Here is an 18,549-nt window from a genome sequence, read left to right on the forward strand (position 1 = left end):
TTCAAGTTCACAAAATTGGAATTCTAGTGAGAAGGTTGAGAGGAAGGAGGAACAGTGTATAGATTATTTGCATCTGTTTAGAAAAACATCTCATTCCTATATCAAGTTTCTGTTGTTAACTAACATTACAAAAAAATTGTTTCTAGGTATGCTTTTTTGTTTAGGCACTAACAAAGGCACAGATTACCTTTTTCTAGTTAAATAGAACTGAGGAAAAGCTGAAATACAGAAGTCCTTGGACAACAACAAAATCAATACATGTTTTTGATATTACAATAACTTTCCCATTATTCAAATTTTGATAGTTGAATGTAAAACAATAACAGTTACCTGAATCTTGATCATATTACTATAATCCACTAGGAATTTTATGAAACATGTTAACACTTAAAAAATATTTATATTAATACCTTTACCTACAAAAATCTCCATATGTCAAGACTGTTGCACTGGGAATTTTAAAATTCATAAACCTAAATTTCAGAAATAATAAAGGTGAATTTTTCCAGTAATTTATGTTAAAGCCACAAGCATCTATGGTATCGTCTTAAAATGTAACTACTTACCTCTCAAGCTGGGAAATAATTCTTCTGATTTCACTTCTGATATCTACTCAAAATTTCAGTTTTGTCTGAAATGACCCATACTTTATATGGCTACCAAATATCTTCTCTTTACTTTCCATCTATATGGCTACCAAATATCTTCTCTTTACTTTCCATCCCTTCAGTCTCTTCCACTTTGCTGTTTAACTCATTTAGCCTAACCTTACTCCAATTGACATTTTTCAAATCTATCCCTTCGTAAGTACCTTTCATGGAAAGAGATCTGTATATTTTGCTTAATTATAGCAGTTAATTAAATAGGTACTACTGTATTCCGTTTGCTAATAAGTCTGCTAAAGTGGTCTGGTAAAACTAAGGTATACTTAACTTTATAACAAAAGTCTGGTAAATATTTAGTGCTCTTACAAAAATATTGGCTAGTTCAAGATATATTTAATCCTTCTATAAAGTCTACCTATAAATGTAACATTAAGATGTATACACCCTTCCCTTTAATGAGAATGCTTATTAATTCATATACCACACATATGCACTTTTCAAACTCTCTCTTAAAAGAGCACTTACTTATTCTATACCTAAAGATACTATTGTTATAACAAGACCTAACCTTCTTTTAAGGCAACATTTTGAATTTTAGTTCACTTACTGATTCATTAACTTATAAAATATTCAGAAAAAAAATTACCCTCAAAGTAAAGCATTCAATAACTAATTCATTTACCTAAAATAACAGTCAGTAGTGCCAAACTCTCCTTTAGGCAACCATGACTTTGAGGTTACTTATTAAATAATTTATCTACATTATAACTGTCAACATTACAAAACAATCCTTACAGTAACACCTCCACTTTGGAACCTTCATATGCTAGCAGAGTCTTGAATTATGAAGAGACAGCATGATAATAATGCTTTAGATAAGGTACTTTAGTAACAATACTCACTTGAGTAAAAAGCTGTGTACTGTACCCCCAAATAATACTGAGTTATTGTTTAGCTAATGTTAAACTGACAAGAAATGAATGTAAAAATATGTACCCTGAATCATATCAGTTATCTGATAGCTGATATTAAACCAAATGCAGGTTTAGACAATAAATATGAACTACTCCTAAAGACTCCTACACCCTTAAGTACTTTTAAATTCCAAGAAACAAAGATGAACTTGACTGAGCTTATTGTTAACAGGCACTGTTATGACCCTGATAAACTAACACCTGTACAATAATATAAATTTAACCCTAACCTGATTTTAATAATCAAAAGAGCTAAGATTATAATCACTCTATAACAAAGTATGACTATTTCCAACATTCATATCAATATTTTTCTACTTCATATCTTTCATTACAAACAGCTGACATTCTGACAAATTATATACATTTGATAAATGAAACTGTGGCTGTCTCTAAAGTTAGCTTCTTTCACTGCAGAAACTTGTGAACGTCCAAGGTGAGAATGGTGTTTCTTAAACTTCTCCCACTGAAGCTTGCTACCAGATGCTTCCCTGAGGATGTGTAGTAGTAGTTAATGACAAGTCAAGCTGAGATCCTTTAGCTTACAGGGTATTACGATAAAAGATAATTAGTTATAACCAGGCCCCAGGCATCCATTATTCAGGCCCCTTTTAATAAGAAGGGCACAGAAACAACAAAATCTTTTAGGGAAAGTGTTGAATGTCTGTAAGCTTTTATCCAGGACATCTTAATGAAATGAAATTTAAATTTGGTCATATCTACAGCAAACATTAAAAGTAACTGAAAATTAAACTGCAATGCAGATTTTACTGAAAACTGTTAACAGGCGTCTTAGTGTTTCAATTGGTAAACAGCAGTAAATAGTTCCATAACTTAATTATTTATCATGATTATCATCATTACCTGAGCCTGGCTATAACAATTATAAGACCATTTTGAAACTATCATTTAATTAGGTTTAAGTTTTTTTTTAGCACCAGCAATATACCACCTCTCTTCAATATGACTTAAATGCTCCAAGTGCTCCCATACTTCGTTCAATTATTTCAATAAGTAATTTATTACTATCACTAACAAAATTTCTCATGGTACTTGTCAAAAAGCAAAGCACTTCTATGTAATACACTGAACTGACCCATTATCAATGGGGAACTGGCAGTAAAAATAGTCCTGCAGGACTTTTAAAATACTTTTAAAATGTCCCAATACCAAGATTTTTATATGTACAAATTATGAATGCTAAAACAACATACTTTCCCAGATTTTTCTAACAGCTATAGGCAATGGAAGTCTATAAGTTTCAATTTCACTTTAAATCTCCCTAGTTTCATTCTGTCCTAGGCCCAGGTCTAAAACCTTAAATTGCATCATTTTGTGCTGTAAAATCAAAATCTCTGACTGTAGCTTTAGTTTCATCTGAAGAACCATTTCTATCCCACCCAAGTCATACATTTAAAAAAATAAACACGTTTGCCATGAAGTGTTACACCACTTCCTGGGTGATTTTCTTAAAAATTCATCAAATAAATTTGTCAATTATTTCTTCAAGAACTTGCAAGCTATGGAGAATCAGAAAGTTGAAGACACATCAAGGCAACCAAACCCTTAGCTTAGGGACAGTAGTGAGGATGAAGTTGATGATCCACTGGTCTTGGCCCACTTAGATCTAGGAGGCACAGGGCTCCTCATTCTTCAGGTACTCATACTGACTGTTGTTTTCATAGCAGCTCAACCTAAAAGGAAAATATTTAATCAAATCCTAATAACATCAGCTCAGGCCCACTAAATGGTACTATAATCCTTTTACTTTCCAATTTATATCTCAAGCTGTTGAGCAAAGTCTTCTAAATGCATCAAGTTGACTTGAAGGAAATGCTTATAAACTTCCAAATGAAACCATGATTGTCCTGCAAACTCTCCTTTGAATACTCCACTGCTTTTTTTGAGAGAAGAGACCACAAGTTTTATGAACAAATCAGTTACATTTTAAGTGTAGAGCTCAACTATAAAGGCTTCTTGAACTTGTACATAAGAGCTCTGAGATGACCCTTTACTTAAAGTTACCCCCTTTTCAAGTGGCTACAACTTACTGAAAATAAGTCTTAGTTTACTATATAAAGCTCAGTTGACCTACTTCCTGTGGCTAGTAGTACCCTTTCCATAGAATACTTTACCTACTTAATAAATAGGTTTTGTTAACAAACTAGACACACAGGATGAACATCTATAGTATATGAAATATATTCAGCACAACATACCTGACATTCAATAACAAACTAAAGTCAGAGGATGAATCAAGTTCATAATAATGTTCTGTGAAAATGATAAGTGGAGTCATCTGTTTTAACTCAAGGTTCAACCTTGTAGCCTATGAAGTATACAAATGATGTATAAAATCTCTATAACTTGTGTTTAGAGCACAAATGATTTATGCATTTCTACACTGCAAATATTTTTGCACTTGTATTGACCTTTTAGCATTCAGTAGATTCATGAGCTTGTTCTAGGATTATCAATTTAGACAAGAGAAAAACTTACCTATTTCAATATTTGACTCCTGCATATTATCAGTTTTCTTCTATTGGCTGTATCAAACTGCCTTTATGGACGTACTTGAAACACATCGACTCAAAATGTCTATAGGTCTTGAAGGGAAACCTTGTCTGTAAAAAAAAAATCTACATTAATTATGTATCAGGAAAAGGGGTGATACATATAATCATATTTTAGGGAAAAGGTTGGATACAAATAATTATATATGAGCTTTCACTTACAATTACTTCAGAACTGGTACTCAATTTCACTTGTCAAAACATCTTACTGGTGCAGTGCAACATATCATTGTAAATGCTTAAATACCATTCAGTAATGTCCAGATCAAATGCCAATAATTATTCTGTTACCAATTTCATACACTATACATGATCTTGAACTAGATCAAATCTTTGTGCAATACCAAAAATAACAGAAGGGTAAGCATTGTCATTACCTTAACAAATACTTTAGGAAGACACTTTTAACATCTGGTGTCAAGATTTAACAATGCTTATTTGAACAACTTAATGTAATTAAATTGCATATAATAATTCATATTCCATTAATGTTTGATTGTCTGACAGGCATGCAAGGATCAAACAATCATTCGATCAATCATTAAAACTCTCTTAAGGTAGTCTGTCAAGTGCCCCAAGAACACCTAGAGTTCTGCTTCATCTCTGCTACCTTGCCTAACTGCATGGACCCTCTGTTTCACGAGCATGATCTGGGGACCACCAACAAATACACTGGGACAACCAGGCACCACCCAAGGGTTTACAGAATCACAAGCTTACAATGAATAATGAACCGAAAAGGGTAACCTCTTATGGGGGTCCTACAACGGACAAAAGCCAAACTTATAGAGGAAGAGGCAATGCACAAAGCCGCGATAAGGCGCGGAACCTAAATTAGGTAAGGTTTACGTGGTATTTTTGGTACCTTGTCAGTGACACAACAGGGATAGGATTGTAGGAATGGCCAATACTATGCCAGCTTGTGTTACTGAAATGGTACCAAAACACCACATAAACCTAACCTAATTTAGGTTCCGCAACTTATCTAGCTTTGTGCTTTGCCTCCTCCTAACCTTAACATGTTGACTGTTCCATCTACTGTTGTTGCACCTTAATCAGTTTGTTCATCTCAGAGGTACACATGCATGGTACTCCTTGCATTCACACTCTTATCGGCAGACTTTGCACAGGACTGGCACAAAATACCCTCTTCCTAATTACTGTAAAGTGACAAGTTTTTCTAAAGCCTAAGTAAAAACAATTTAGCCTTGGCTCTGATAAGCAAGTAAAATACGATAAATGTTATATCACACTAACACATGACCTACAGACCTTAATCACTGCAAATGGCAGCAAGAGTAAAACCCTTTTACGGTAAATAAATAATTAACTAGAATACCTACACACCTCTGAATCAATCCTGTTCCAAACTGGTAATTAACCATACAAGTTTAGGTTACACTATCCCTGACTAAAACCCTCCTTTCTTAGGCTACCCTAAATCCCTAAAAACAATATTTTTGTCCGATGAATAAGCCATGCCTAAATTATTACAAACAGGATAGGCCTATTGAAAGGATATTTTATAATCCTAAAGAATTAAAGTATGATATATTGCCCAGCAAAAGCCTAGGCCTCTTATACAATTGAATTTTGTTGGTAAAGGTGAGCTCAGAAGTAAAACTTTTGATCGGCCCATAAATATCAAATAAATATTATTTGTACAATATTATGAGCCTTAACAGTGCCTCCATCATTAAGCCAATGAATACTGACATTAATATATTAATATATAATAATAATAATAATAATAATAATAATAATAATAATAATAATAATAATAATAATAATAATAATAATAATAAAAATATTCTACTCGTGAGACAGACGTAAGTAGTCTACCCAAATTATCGAGGCTGAATAAATAGAGCTGCATAAATTGCTGCAAAAATATTATTGTAGCAAGTATTTCGACAACGTTATGGTATAACAAAATAAAACTTACCAAATTAAAGATATAATAACTCGTCCACAAAGTTTTAAGAAGTATTTGTAAACAGACAAAACAACAGACAAGGACCATTGCTATGGCGGGTGTGTTCTCGTCATATTTTTTGTTGCAGTTCAATCATTTCACTTCTTTCTTTTTATACTTTTGGCAAACTAAGAAAAAATGGATTAGATCTAATACATTTTTTACAGGAATTACCTTCATTGCTTCTTCCTGTATGTGTATTTATGATATTCAATTTAAATTAACTCGTTCTTGCTCAAAAAAGTAATTGATTGCTTTAACATGAGCTTTAGTTTCCTCTGTCTATTTCTTGTGTATTTCTACGGATATTTTGATCTTCTTCAGCTTCCCTTTCGTTTCTTGCATATTTTTACGTCTATGTTATATTCTTTAGTTTTTCCTTTCAATTTCTTGTATATTTTTACGTCTATTTTCCATTCTTTAGTTTCTCCTTTCCATTTCTTGTTTATTTTGTATATTTTATTTTCTGTATTTCTATATCTCTCCATTTTCCATTTTAATAGTCATTTTCTCCTATTTTGTATTTTATTTCAATTTTCTGTGTTTATTTGGCTTTGCCTTTCAAGTTTGCTCTGACATTACTATTTGTTTCCACATTTCCCTTGCATATCCGTGGTTATCTTCTTTCATTTCTTAGAAATATTCCATTAATATAACAATAGCTGTACTTTTTCTGGCACCCAGTATTTACCTATGTACCCCATTGCCTGTCCTTTGCAACTGTATAAATAAATTTTCAATCCTTTGCAAGTTTTAGTTTCTAGTTCTCATAATTATTATTACATTATTACTATACAGATACTAATGTAATAATTTGACAGAATTAGAAACGGAAAACTTGCAAACGATTGAAAATGGGGTACATAGTTAAATTCTAGTTTTCAGAAAGGGTATAGCTATTGTCACATCTAAGAGAGAGAGAGAGAGAGAGAGAGAGAGAGAGAGAGAGAGAGAGAGAGAGAGAGAGAGATTTGGGAGAGGGCATTTTCTATGAAGACAAGGATAGTAAAGGAACTGCGGTATACAGAAAAACAAATATTTACCATCATATTATTTCCTTTTTTTTCTATATCCTTTATGTTTCTAGGCTATCGTGATTCCTTTACGTTGTCATTTAATCTCCCACCTTTTTGTCTTTCCTGTCACTTATATTTTCTACTAAACTTACTCAGAGTTATTTTATTTTTTAATGTATTTCTGCTAAAAATTTTTAAAAAATTTAATTTCCATTAAATTCTGCTTCGTTAAACCCTGTATATTTAGTGAAGATATCCCAGAACTCCCTATTGTTTAGGGATATACATATTAACTTTCCTTATATAATTATACGTGCAATGGCGTCTCTTTGGCTCTAACGAAAATTTTCCCTTCTGTGCAATTTACCTTTTTTTTTATATATACCATCATTCTTCGCCGCTAGGGTTATTCTCTTAGTAGCCTACCTTTATCTTTCTTGTGTGCTAGGCCTAGCACTATAAAGATTATATACTGTATACTTTCATTTGTTTCCTGAATATCCATCAGACTCATTGCTTTCCAGATTACTGTCCATTTTCCTTTTCACTTTTGATTTTGACAAATATTGTCCTTGGTCTAGATCTTTAGTTTTCCTCATTTTAGGTTAGGTTGAGGAATGTTTACTTTTTTTCCTAACCCACTGGTTTCTACTATTTTTATACTTGTTATCCCATGGTTTGCTTTAACTTAGCTTCTTTGACTCTCGTCTGTGCTTTGTTCTACACATTCTGTAACATTATAAACGACTACTAGGTTGTTTTTACTGTTTTATTTTCCAGAATTTCCTCGCTAAATCACTACCCTAATATACCCATCGATAATTACAGTCACCACTTTCTCTAGTTGTTTATTACATTGCTGATTTCATTTTCAGTATTTTGTAGTCTTCCTTCCTCGTAATTCTTTCCATCTTCTACAAAATCAAACGCAAATTTTGTTCATTTACAGTACTTTATATTCCTCTCCTTAATCGAACACAGTACTCTCACAGTATGTGGTTAAGAGACAAACTGACACTCACTCAAGCCATTGTGACTCAAGGTCAAGACAGACCACTGATACAGCACATTACAACTAGGCGATTTGACACTGGCCAGTGCAACCCCTTGGCCAACCGGAAAGACTTTTGAACTGTCCTCTTCAAGTCTCTCAACAACTCAGACACGTCCCTTCTTTTCCAACTCTGCTCCTCCCTATTACTGTTATTTCCAATCACACAGTGACACAGTAATCACAAGCAAGGCAATACTGATTCTTCTCTTTTTCAGTCTGCTGCCAGATCCTTGTTCCGCCTTTCTGACACTTCTTATTTTGACCTTTTTGGTCGTACAGCAATAATATCTTTGTTCTCCATGTCCACTTCTAATTGACGATTTGTCATAAAAAATGTTACAATCCCATTTTCCTTATTTTTAACACCACACCACTCATGTAAACTGAAAAGCCAGCTGATTAGTAATCCCGCCTTCCACAATGGCCTCAAGTAGTACTATACATAGTAGCAAAGACAGTCGTAATTCAAACGAGTTACAGCGATGAAACTGTAACAGAGTCGTTGGCTGATTTTTTTTTTTTTTTTTTGTGTCAATTTTAAGGAAGGGAACAAGGAATTGCCTGAATGGGCCTAAGTTTAAAGAAGAGGTTAGTGACGGATTGGTCTTCCTTGGTTCTGCCAAACACTTGTTCATAGTCTCCCATTGAAGCCAGATTTTAATTATTAGTACACATACGTAAATAGGTCCACTAATAGTGTTGCCAGGTGGTAGTAACTCTCAGTATTCTAAGGTATCAACCAAGAAATTCTTGGAAGTCATCAACTGGCTCTGTGGTAAATTATTATGCCACATTACTTCCAACTAATCTCTATTTTATGCTCTTGCTTTCTAATTTATCACATATATCAACTTAGTTTTTGAAGTGTAAAGATGAATGGGCTAAAAGAGGATTAAAAAAACCAGGCTTGTGGTCTTTAGACTATCCAAATGATAAATATGATAGTGAAACTCAACAAAATCAACGAATTTGTTTCAGTTTATGAACATTGACGTTGAAGTACCGGATAAAATCCTCCTTGGCCTTGTCTCTCAATAGTAATGAAGTGGAAGTATCAGATACAGTAGATAGTAAAGAACGTACTTTCTCAAATACTATGTTTTTTCCCGATACTACAACCAACACGCGTAATTTCACTGCTCTTTCTTATAGACACAAGTTTGACATTGTCAAAAAGAATTCCTTCAATACTCTGCCCCTTCACCTGTGATAACTGAGGCTGATTTCAACAGCTATGGAAAAATCACCACAGACACTTATGCATGAAACGTATAAATAATTCATTTCAAGGAAACTGACTTCTCTAAGGACAAAAGTATAAGCATTTCAAGTTTCAAATCTCTAATTTAAATAGGTAAGTGAAATACCAGTCTCTGTTGAGGCTGCATTTAGAACTAGAATTTATTGTAATTTTTCAGAAGCAAATGATGTAGTGATGACACAAATGATAATGGGGGAAGAGAGGACAGAGGTAAAAAGGAAAGGAAAATGACGATAAATAACTCGACTCCACAGATCAAAGAGAGATTTGGAGAAACGCTCACTTTTTCTACGACGCGAAGTAGCGTCAGTCACAATCTCGTTAGAAAGTAGATATCACAACTGCTTATAGACATACACAAGTGAAGAAGGACCGGATGTTGGAAAATGATTAGTGTGAGCACACACTGGCTATACAAATGAATATCATGAGTAGGCAAACTTAACACGGGATGTATGTTGAAGGTTAAAAGATATTCAGTTAAACAATGGCACAGTGCTGTACAAGAAACTGTAGTGAGTCTTTGTGTACCGTGCCATACACAACAGGAGTAACGACGATGCTTGGTTCTCTTCACACGAAGGCAACTTGAACCAACCACGGTGTGTACAAGTTTGCTTGGAATATGTACTATGGATGGATGGAATCTTGTCACTTCAGTGTCATTAAAAACTATGATTTCGAGTCCTGAACGCGGAGGGAAGCCTGCTGCCAGTTTCGACCCGCAGGTCTTTTTTTTTTTCCCTTTCTCGTGCCCTCATCCTCATCATGAGACAGACTATTTTGGAAAGTGTGTATAACTGAACCCTCCAGAATCCAAAAAAATGAAAGAAAACCTAAAACATGAACATGACTTTCCAGCATCAATATGATTATGAAAAAGAGTATGATATCAAATATGTATTAAAGGAACATTACGGCTTTTTACTGTAGCCTATGTGCAAACATCTGAATCCCAATGTATATGGTATGTACTTGTATGGTAGTGCATGTCTTCAGGAGAAACCAGCTTAAACCACGATATATATACATATCAAAGATAATAATAATGATAAATCCACTGCTCATAGACCTGCTATGGAAGGGCACTGCTATCCATTACCTGATATAGTCTACGTGAAAATCCCTTACGGATGCGATAATCACAAACATATACAACTCAGTACAGGATATCAATAATCTATTCAAAATTAATTCATAATCAGTATCAAATATTTCATATATACACTATTGACTTTAGTCTTCAAATAATTACATATTTAAAGGAACATGAAACCAACTAAACAACAGAGAGTATTCAACTATCAATGCTAAGAACAATAAACTACAAAACATATAAGAAATAGGGATATTTAAACAAGGAAACATAAGTCCTGTACATAGGGGAAAGTTCAGTAGACCTTTGTTTAAAAGTACAGCAAGTTTTACTCTATTTCAGTTTATACACTTGTATTACGTTCTGTTGTACAGAAAAGCGTGGAATACAATATACAACATACATTAACCAGAGCTTGTACCTTCAATAACAAGCTTCATTAGACTTAAGATTATCCGTGTGTCCTAGATAAAGGAATTTCTGAATTATGCCTTTTTATTTATCACAAAACATCACTGCCAATTCATAGACGAGGCCAATACATTATTTCTATGCAGTGTGGTACACTGCCAATTCAAAGCAGGAGCTCTCCCTACACTAATATCGTTTTGAAAATAAATTCTATACACTTTCTTTCTTTTTGACTTAATAGTGAAAACAAGGTCACAGTTCTACTGTAATATTACCAGCCTAAGAGTATGAAGCACCAGTGTGTGTTAGGAAAGTTTTAGTATCACAATGTTAAGTAACCAGCTTCTAGGTGGTCAATTCAAACTACTTGAACATGTCAAACGAGGATGTGTCTTTCCTTCTTTTGGCATCTTTACAACGTTCTGTACGTCAATGTTTTTACAGCTTCTGTTTCGTCGTAACAGAGGACCTTATGTCTATTTCAGTTTCAACTATATCTTTTTAATATGAAGTATAGCCTAGATACAAGTAGGTTATGTACATCACCAACAGCTTAAGGGCAAGTTTGGAATATAATGCAACTTGATTACACTAATGACTGATAAAAACACAAGTTTAGAAGCATTTGTCCTTACGTAACTTTCATATCATTCATCAACCGTTATCTAGGTTCTCGTTCTCACAATACTTGTTACAGTTACAACGAAATAAAATGATTCACAGGCATTACAAAGGTTTACTCCTGTGATCTTGAACATGAGACAATAAGCAGTGACAAGATTTGGTTGCTCTATTAAAAACAGTTTGGAGACTAAATAATTCTGATTACAATGTATTTTAGGAAATGAAGCCACAATGTGAAATTAGCAACCATGCTATTATTAACATAGCTGTAGTATTATTATATATCAGTTAACTTATTATCATGGAGCTTAAAAATCTTTTCTCTCACAGGGCTGTTACAGCAATGTTCTAGCACAGTACTTATAAACAGTCAGAAAAATCCTTTGTTTTTTTAATACTTTACTGACATATGGCCAATCTCCTGATCAATTTTATTTTTGTAGGCAATGCCAATGACCTGATTTCGGAGTATTAATGTTTTGTTTCAATTTGACTTTTTAATCATTATCAGTAAACAAAGATGTGCGTCATGAAAAATGATTCTTGAATTGTTACAGCTTAAAAACTGTGGCAATAATAACAATTAACTCACTTTTTTGAGAGAATCTTTCCATTAAATACAACTGAAAAGAAGAATTTTACTATCAATGTCACCTTCAAGGTTTCTGCTTTAGAAGAAGGGAGTAATTTATAAATATTTTCCAAGTAAATATTACCATAAAAATTAAAATATCAGAATATTTCAAACCATACTATTTTGTACAATAACTCAACCTGCAACAAAAGAATGCCACTGACATTGGTAATGATTTACCACTTATCAACAATGACTATATTCCAAAACGTATATAATTTTAGCATAGGTATATGTTTCCTCGTAAGACTGGAAAATCAAATGACACACTCAGACTTCTGAAAAACAGAAAAATGGAATATTTTCCACTGAAATTCGAGGGACACAACATTCATAAATTGCAATGCTTCAAATCTGCAAAGCCTAATGTTACTTGGTTTCAAGTTATCCAATCCTTTGAAAAATAATAAAATATTACTTATATATCACTTTCAATAAGTGCTCTTACATTTTTCTTAAAACAATGACAATGCCAACAATTAGAGTCAACTTTCTTTTAAAGTTCCTATCAGTAAAACAAGCTGGTATACTTAAGTTTGAATTTTTATCACCACAGAATTGGCCACAGTGGTTAAATCTATAAAAATACCAATATACAGTATTATACACCATCACAACGTTGATACAATAATACTAATCACCAATCACATGGGAGAAAAGGTCCGGTTTATCAAAATGTCTTAATTTTAAGCTGGATATCACAGCTAAAAGTGAAATGAAAACCAAAATATTGAAATAAGTTGGGGTGAAGAAGATATGATTTGAAGCACCTGATAAGGAGATCAAGATACTAATTTTTATTCAGCCAATAAACTTGAGGTTACTTTAGAAATCTGGTGACCAAGAATACCAATAATAACAATGATGATGATGATAATAACAAGAATTATACAATTAAAAAAATTAAGCACAAACAGTAAAGTATTCCAAACGAATGCCTTAAATACTGGACAACAATTAAAAGAGGTACTTTCTCTTTGAAAAATAGAAAAATATTACATTCTTCAACGCAAAACTTCATTTCATGAGTCATTACTAATTCTTGGATAGTTCTGACAGAAATCCAGATAGAAATTCACAATATATAAATGTTGTGAGAGATTTTAACATAACTCATAATAACAACTGCAACAGGGTAAGTCTAAATTGAAATGGGAATGTAATGAATAAAATCAATATACATGTGCATATATATATATAAATAAATACAGTACAGTATATACAAGTGCTTATACATACATATATATATATATATATATATATATATACATATATATTATATATATATATATATATATATATATATATATATATTTATATATATGTATATATATATATATATATATATATATATATATATATATATATATATATGTATATATGTATACATATATATATATATATATATATATATATATATATATATATATATATATATAATATATACATACATACATAGAAGAATGAGATTGGGAAGCTTGGGAGGAAATGTAAGGGATGAACCAAGACTGAGACAAAAGACGAGAGAAAAATATAACAATAAATAATTAATAATAACAGCTTACAGCCCTACTAAGGAAAACAAAACCATTTGGAGATCTGCCTCAGAGGGTTAAAAGTGACTGGGTCTTGGTCCACAATGTAAAAAAAAAAAAAAAAAAAATCATGAAGATGATAAAATGTGTATGCATGTCATTGAATAGATTTTAGTTTTATTAAAGACTATCGCAGGAACGGGTGGTTTAAGACAGCAAGAGGATAGGTCCAGATTGTCTTTGAATCCCAAGTGCACCCTGCCCCCAAAAAAAAAAAAACTAACGGCATATATAAATGTATGCATTTATATTTGTATATGAATTATATTTATATGTGTGAATTTATATTTATACATGTAGTGAACGAAAAACACTTGTAAATGCCTTGAAAATTTTCCTAGGTTGCTGAGAACCTGATGTCATATACAAGTTATTAATACTTTTATATTTGCTATTCTCAATACACAAAAAATCATATTTATTAGCCAATACACAAAAATGAATATATATTAAATGCCATTATATATATATATATATATATATATATATATATATATATATATATATATATATATATATATATATATATATATATATATATATATATATATAGATAGTGTGTGTATGTATGTATGTAGAAATGAACAGAATCACTACCTTCATTACTGACGTTCTACAGCTTAGGATTGGGAAGACCCCCGGACCTATCCATACTATTTCATCCTACCATCTGCCACTGTAGTCCCACAGCTCCTTAGATCAGCCAAGAACAAGGACACAAGGTCACTGAAGACGAAGGAGCGACTACATGCGAAAGATTTGTCCCGGAGGAACCTTTCAAAATATCCTTTCTTACGTTGTCTTTTATTTGCTTGTCCGCGTTTCTCACGAAAGGTATCAGAAGGACGTCTCTTCTTACATATGAAAGTCTACTTTAGAAAGTCTCCTTCCGAAAAAAAACTTTCACACGTAATCCCAGGCCACTACTTTCTCTCGATGCTATTCGAAAAAGCAAGATGGTTTGTTGTTTTTCTTAAAAAATTGATGTCTAGAATCACAACCTTATTGTTTTGTAAATGTTCCTGCATAAGAGGAAAAATCGTAATTAACTACGGTACTTCAAACCCAAATGGGTTTACTATATAGGTCTTCCACGATGAATAATTGCCACGTGACTCCCTCCTGAGGTCGGGAATCACCGATCTAACGATGTCAAAGCCGTAGAATGGAATCTGGAACTAAGCGTGCTGTCGCTAGGGGATCTAGAATACTGTAAAATGACTAGTTTATTGTTCCTCAAGCTTCTATATCTTAGTGAATTAAACTTCCGATGTCAACCTAGAGCCAAGAAGATAAAATTCTTATAAAGTTGATAAATTTGATTCATTTTTAAGCCTTTAAGTTGAAATTTCATTACAAAAACATCCCTGAATATGTGTTTTTTCAGCGCTGAGATGGTCCTTTCTCATCTGAAGTCCATTCTGCAAAGGGACCACATCTCACCATTGTCAAGACTTTCAATTTGCAACCGCCCAATTCACAAGCATGGCACAGCAAATTTGGCCGAAATCAACTGGGTTCTCATAAATGAATTCATACAACGTACGGGAAAACATATCATAATGACCTACGTCCGGTATAAAGCTTCCAAAATGATGCCTGACAGGAAAAGCTCAATAAATTTTAGAAGCAGACTTGAAGCTTTTTTTTTTTTTTTAAGAATTTTCTTCAACAACCACTTTAGCTTTCCGTCCGCGAGCCTCTCATCAAGAATTATTGTTCCATGACAGTGGTACTCTCCTGAATAATTCTCGTTTATTTATTATTATCTGTGGTAGATGTCCCTTAACCTTCCATCTTCCAGTTCGGAATGAAAGTACTACTGCGATTTTCTGAGATCCTGCCCCACTGAAAACTGAATGCAGGACGTTTATCATCTATCGACTTCTGGATATAATAAGGCTTTACGATTATCTGCGAAACTTTCAGCTTAAAACAGGAAGCGTCTCCCTTGAAAGAGTTTGTGGAACTGAGGGCTATAGATCGACCAACAACCCTAGAACAGCTGCTGTTACGTATTGTCAGGGATGCGTGCTGTGTTCACTGGCGGTTCCTTGTTGAACAGCACTACCAAGGCTTCTAGGGATTGCCGGACCTGCAAGAGAAGATTCGTGATTCAGATCGTAGGACGTCGCACAGGATATCACACTCAAGTTCTCGAGTTGCTGAATCTCCATCAGATTGTTTACAGTAGGCCTACTACGTGACAGTATGCCACCAAAAGAATGATTATGAAGAGAATATTTTTATGAATAAACTTTGCATTTAGACAAATCTCTCAGGCATTTTATAGGTCGATCAGATTGTTTACAGTAGGCCTACTACGTGACAGTATGCCACCTAAAGAAAGATTATGAAGAGAGCATTTTTATGAATAAACTTTGCATTTAGACAAATCTCTCAGGCATTTTATAGGTCGAGTTGCAGAGTGCATGGCCTAGTGTATGACCTGAAGGTGGTTACACGTAAGTCCTTACCGTGGCAATATGCTTCAATTGTATACTAAGGGTCTTTTCAATTTCCGACGAGGCTGCAGCGTGCAAACGCTGTTGCATTTGAAGGACCTCCTCATACATGCCATCGCTGTAAAATTTGATGGAATTAGTAAAGATATAACAAGAGCAATTATGGTAAAACTTTTAACTCTAAAGTGCTCTATTTCATAGTCCGTTTTTCAGTGCAATGTAAGATCTGCTGGACTCTAATTTCTATAAAAATCAGTAACACAATAATTCTTTTCCCAACTGAAGGGACTTACTGCTTTCAATATTAAAATTTCAAATAAATAACTCAAATTGTTTTGTTACTTCTCTGTAGAATATGAAAATATTCGGTTTAGCAATTAATGAACAAACTTTGAAACTTCTGAATTATGAAAAACAGTGTCACAGATCAGCCTCAGCAAAAAACCCAAATATGCAAGAATCAGCAGCTTTCTCTCGTATGAAAAAGACCAAGATTCCTATATGCAAAATTAAAAGTTGACAAGTAATCCACCTCTCTCTCTCTCCTCTCTCTCTCGTATAAGCAAGACCAAGATCCTAAATGCAAAATTAAATGCTGACAAATAATCCATCTCCCCTCTCTCTCTCTCCTCTCTCTCTCTCTCTCTCTCTCTCTCAAGATTCCTAAATGCAAATTAAATGTTGAAACAATCCACCTCTTTCTCTCTCGTATAAGAAAGACCAAGATTCCTAAATGCAAAATTAAATGTTGACAAATAATCCACCTCTCTCTCTCTCTCGTATAAGAAAGACCAAGATTCCTAAATGCAAAATAAAATGTTGACGGAAGGCCACCCACCGCCTCTTCTCTCTCTCTCTCTCTTGAAAGGAAACTGCCACTTACTACTCGTCGTATTTCTCGAGGCCAAGCTGCTGGCTCAGGACATCGACCCTGTGCAGCATGAAAGCAGCAGACGCGAACAGCATAAGCAGCAGCATCGTGGAAATCAGGAGCAAGAGAGACGTCCTTGGGAGCGCCCAAATCTCTCTCATGGCGTCTCCTATTAACCTCAAAGGAATACTGCCCATCCTACAACAGGCTGTGGAAGGATTAAGGATGCTTGGTAAGTTTGCCAGTGGGGGCTTTAGACGTGACAGCTGTTATGGCTGGCTATAATGTATTGTTGATAATTTCACAGATTTTGGGAAATAAATGTGACATCCTATTTATTTTAATTCCTTAACCATAATATTAAACTTTTCATAAATTTTGGGAAATGAATATGACATCCTATTTATATTAATTTCTTAACCATAATATTAAAATTTTCATAAACTTTGGGAAATGAATGTGACATCCTATTTATATTAATTTCTTAACCATAATATTAACATTTTCATAAATTTTGGGAAATGAATATGAAATCCTATTTATATTAATTTCTTAACCATAACATTAACATTTTCATAAAGATTGGGAAAAAAATATGAAATCCTATTTATATTAATTCCTTAAACATAATATTAAAATTTTCATAAAAATTGGGAAATGAATATGACATCCTATTTATATTAATTTCTTAACCATAATATTAACTATTTCATAAAGATTGGGAAATAAATATGACACCCTATTTATATTAATTTCTTAACCATAATATTAAAATTTTCATAAAGTTTGGGAAATGGATATGACATCCGATTTATATTAATTTCTTAACCATAATATAAAATCTTCATAAAGATTGGGAAAATAAATATGACATCCGATCTATATTAATTTCTTAACCATATGCTGTTTAAAATTTCAGAGATTGGGAAATAAATATGACATCCTAGTTATTTATTTTAGCTTATTAATCATATGACTTCTTTTTAGCACAGGCAAACAAACTTTTCAAAGGATATTGTTATCTTTTTCACATCAAGATCCTTGTGATGATACTGAGGGATACCAATACCAAGTGTGGCTTTATAGCTACAGCTTTATATGAATGTAAAAGTGATGAGGACATAGGCTCAAAAGGCTTAAAATGAACGAGACAGGCAAATTTATCCTTTGTTATTTATTTCTAAAAAGAAATACTGAATGGAAATGGACAAGAGACTTCGTACTTTACGTTATTTTAGTAACTTATAAGAGATTTACATCCTGGAAGTGTACCACTTGAATATTTAAAGAGGACCATTAAGTAGAGATGAATATTCAAGTCCTGTAGGATACAACGCTTTCAAATTACAGTAACAAGTTGTGGAAATTCGTAATTTTTTCTTATACCAGAAATTC

The 18,549-nt window shown here is 33.2% G+C and overlaps 1 protein-coding gene and 1 long non-coding RNA gene across 7 annotated transcripts in view; both read right to left on the reverse strand.

The window, feature by feature from the left end:
- Positions 1–1,256: 1,256 nt before the first annotated feature.
- On the reverse strand, positions 1,257–6,191 carry LOC136855439 (uncharacterized). The gene is made up of 4 exons (XR_010858036.1): positions 6,098–6,191; positions 4,079–4,203; positions 3,144–3,273; positions 1,257–2,070 (listed from the first exon to the last, which is right to left on the reverse strand). It is a non-coding gene; the product is annotated as an uncharacterized lncRNA (long non-coding RNA).
- Positions 6,192–15,460: 9,269 nt separating this feature from the next.
- Positions 15,461–18,549, reverse strand: part of LOC136855443 (uncharacterized) — a 71,820-nt gene continuing 68,731 nt past the window's right edge. For all 6 annotated transcript variants that reach the window (XM_067132484.1, XM_067132486.1, XM_067132487.1 and 3 more), the window contains exons 7-9: positions 17,167–17,362; positions 16,296–16,401; positions 15,461–15,913 (exon numbers count right to left, since the gene is read on the reverse strand). In XM_067132484.1, coding sequence (XP_066988585.1) covers positions 15,830–15,913; positions 16,296–16,401; positions 17,167–17,362 — 386 coding nt within the window. In that variant the 3' untranslated portion in view covers positions 15,461–15,829. The remainder of the gene's footprint in view (positions 15,914–16,295; positions 16,402–17,166; positions 17,363–18,549) is intronic.

Source organism: Macrobrachium rosenbergii, chromosome 31 (genome assembly GCF_040412425.1).
Source record: "Macrobrachium rosenbergii isolate ZJJX-2024 chromosome 31, ASM4041242v1, whole genome shotgun sequence".
Lineage (NCBI taxonomy): Eukaryota > Metazoa > Arthropoda > Malacostraca > Decapoda > Palaemonidae > Macrobrachium > Macrobrachium rosenbergii.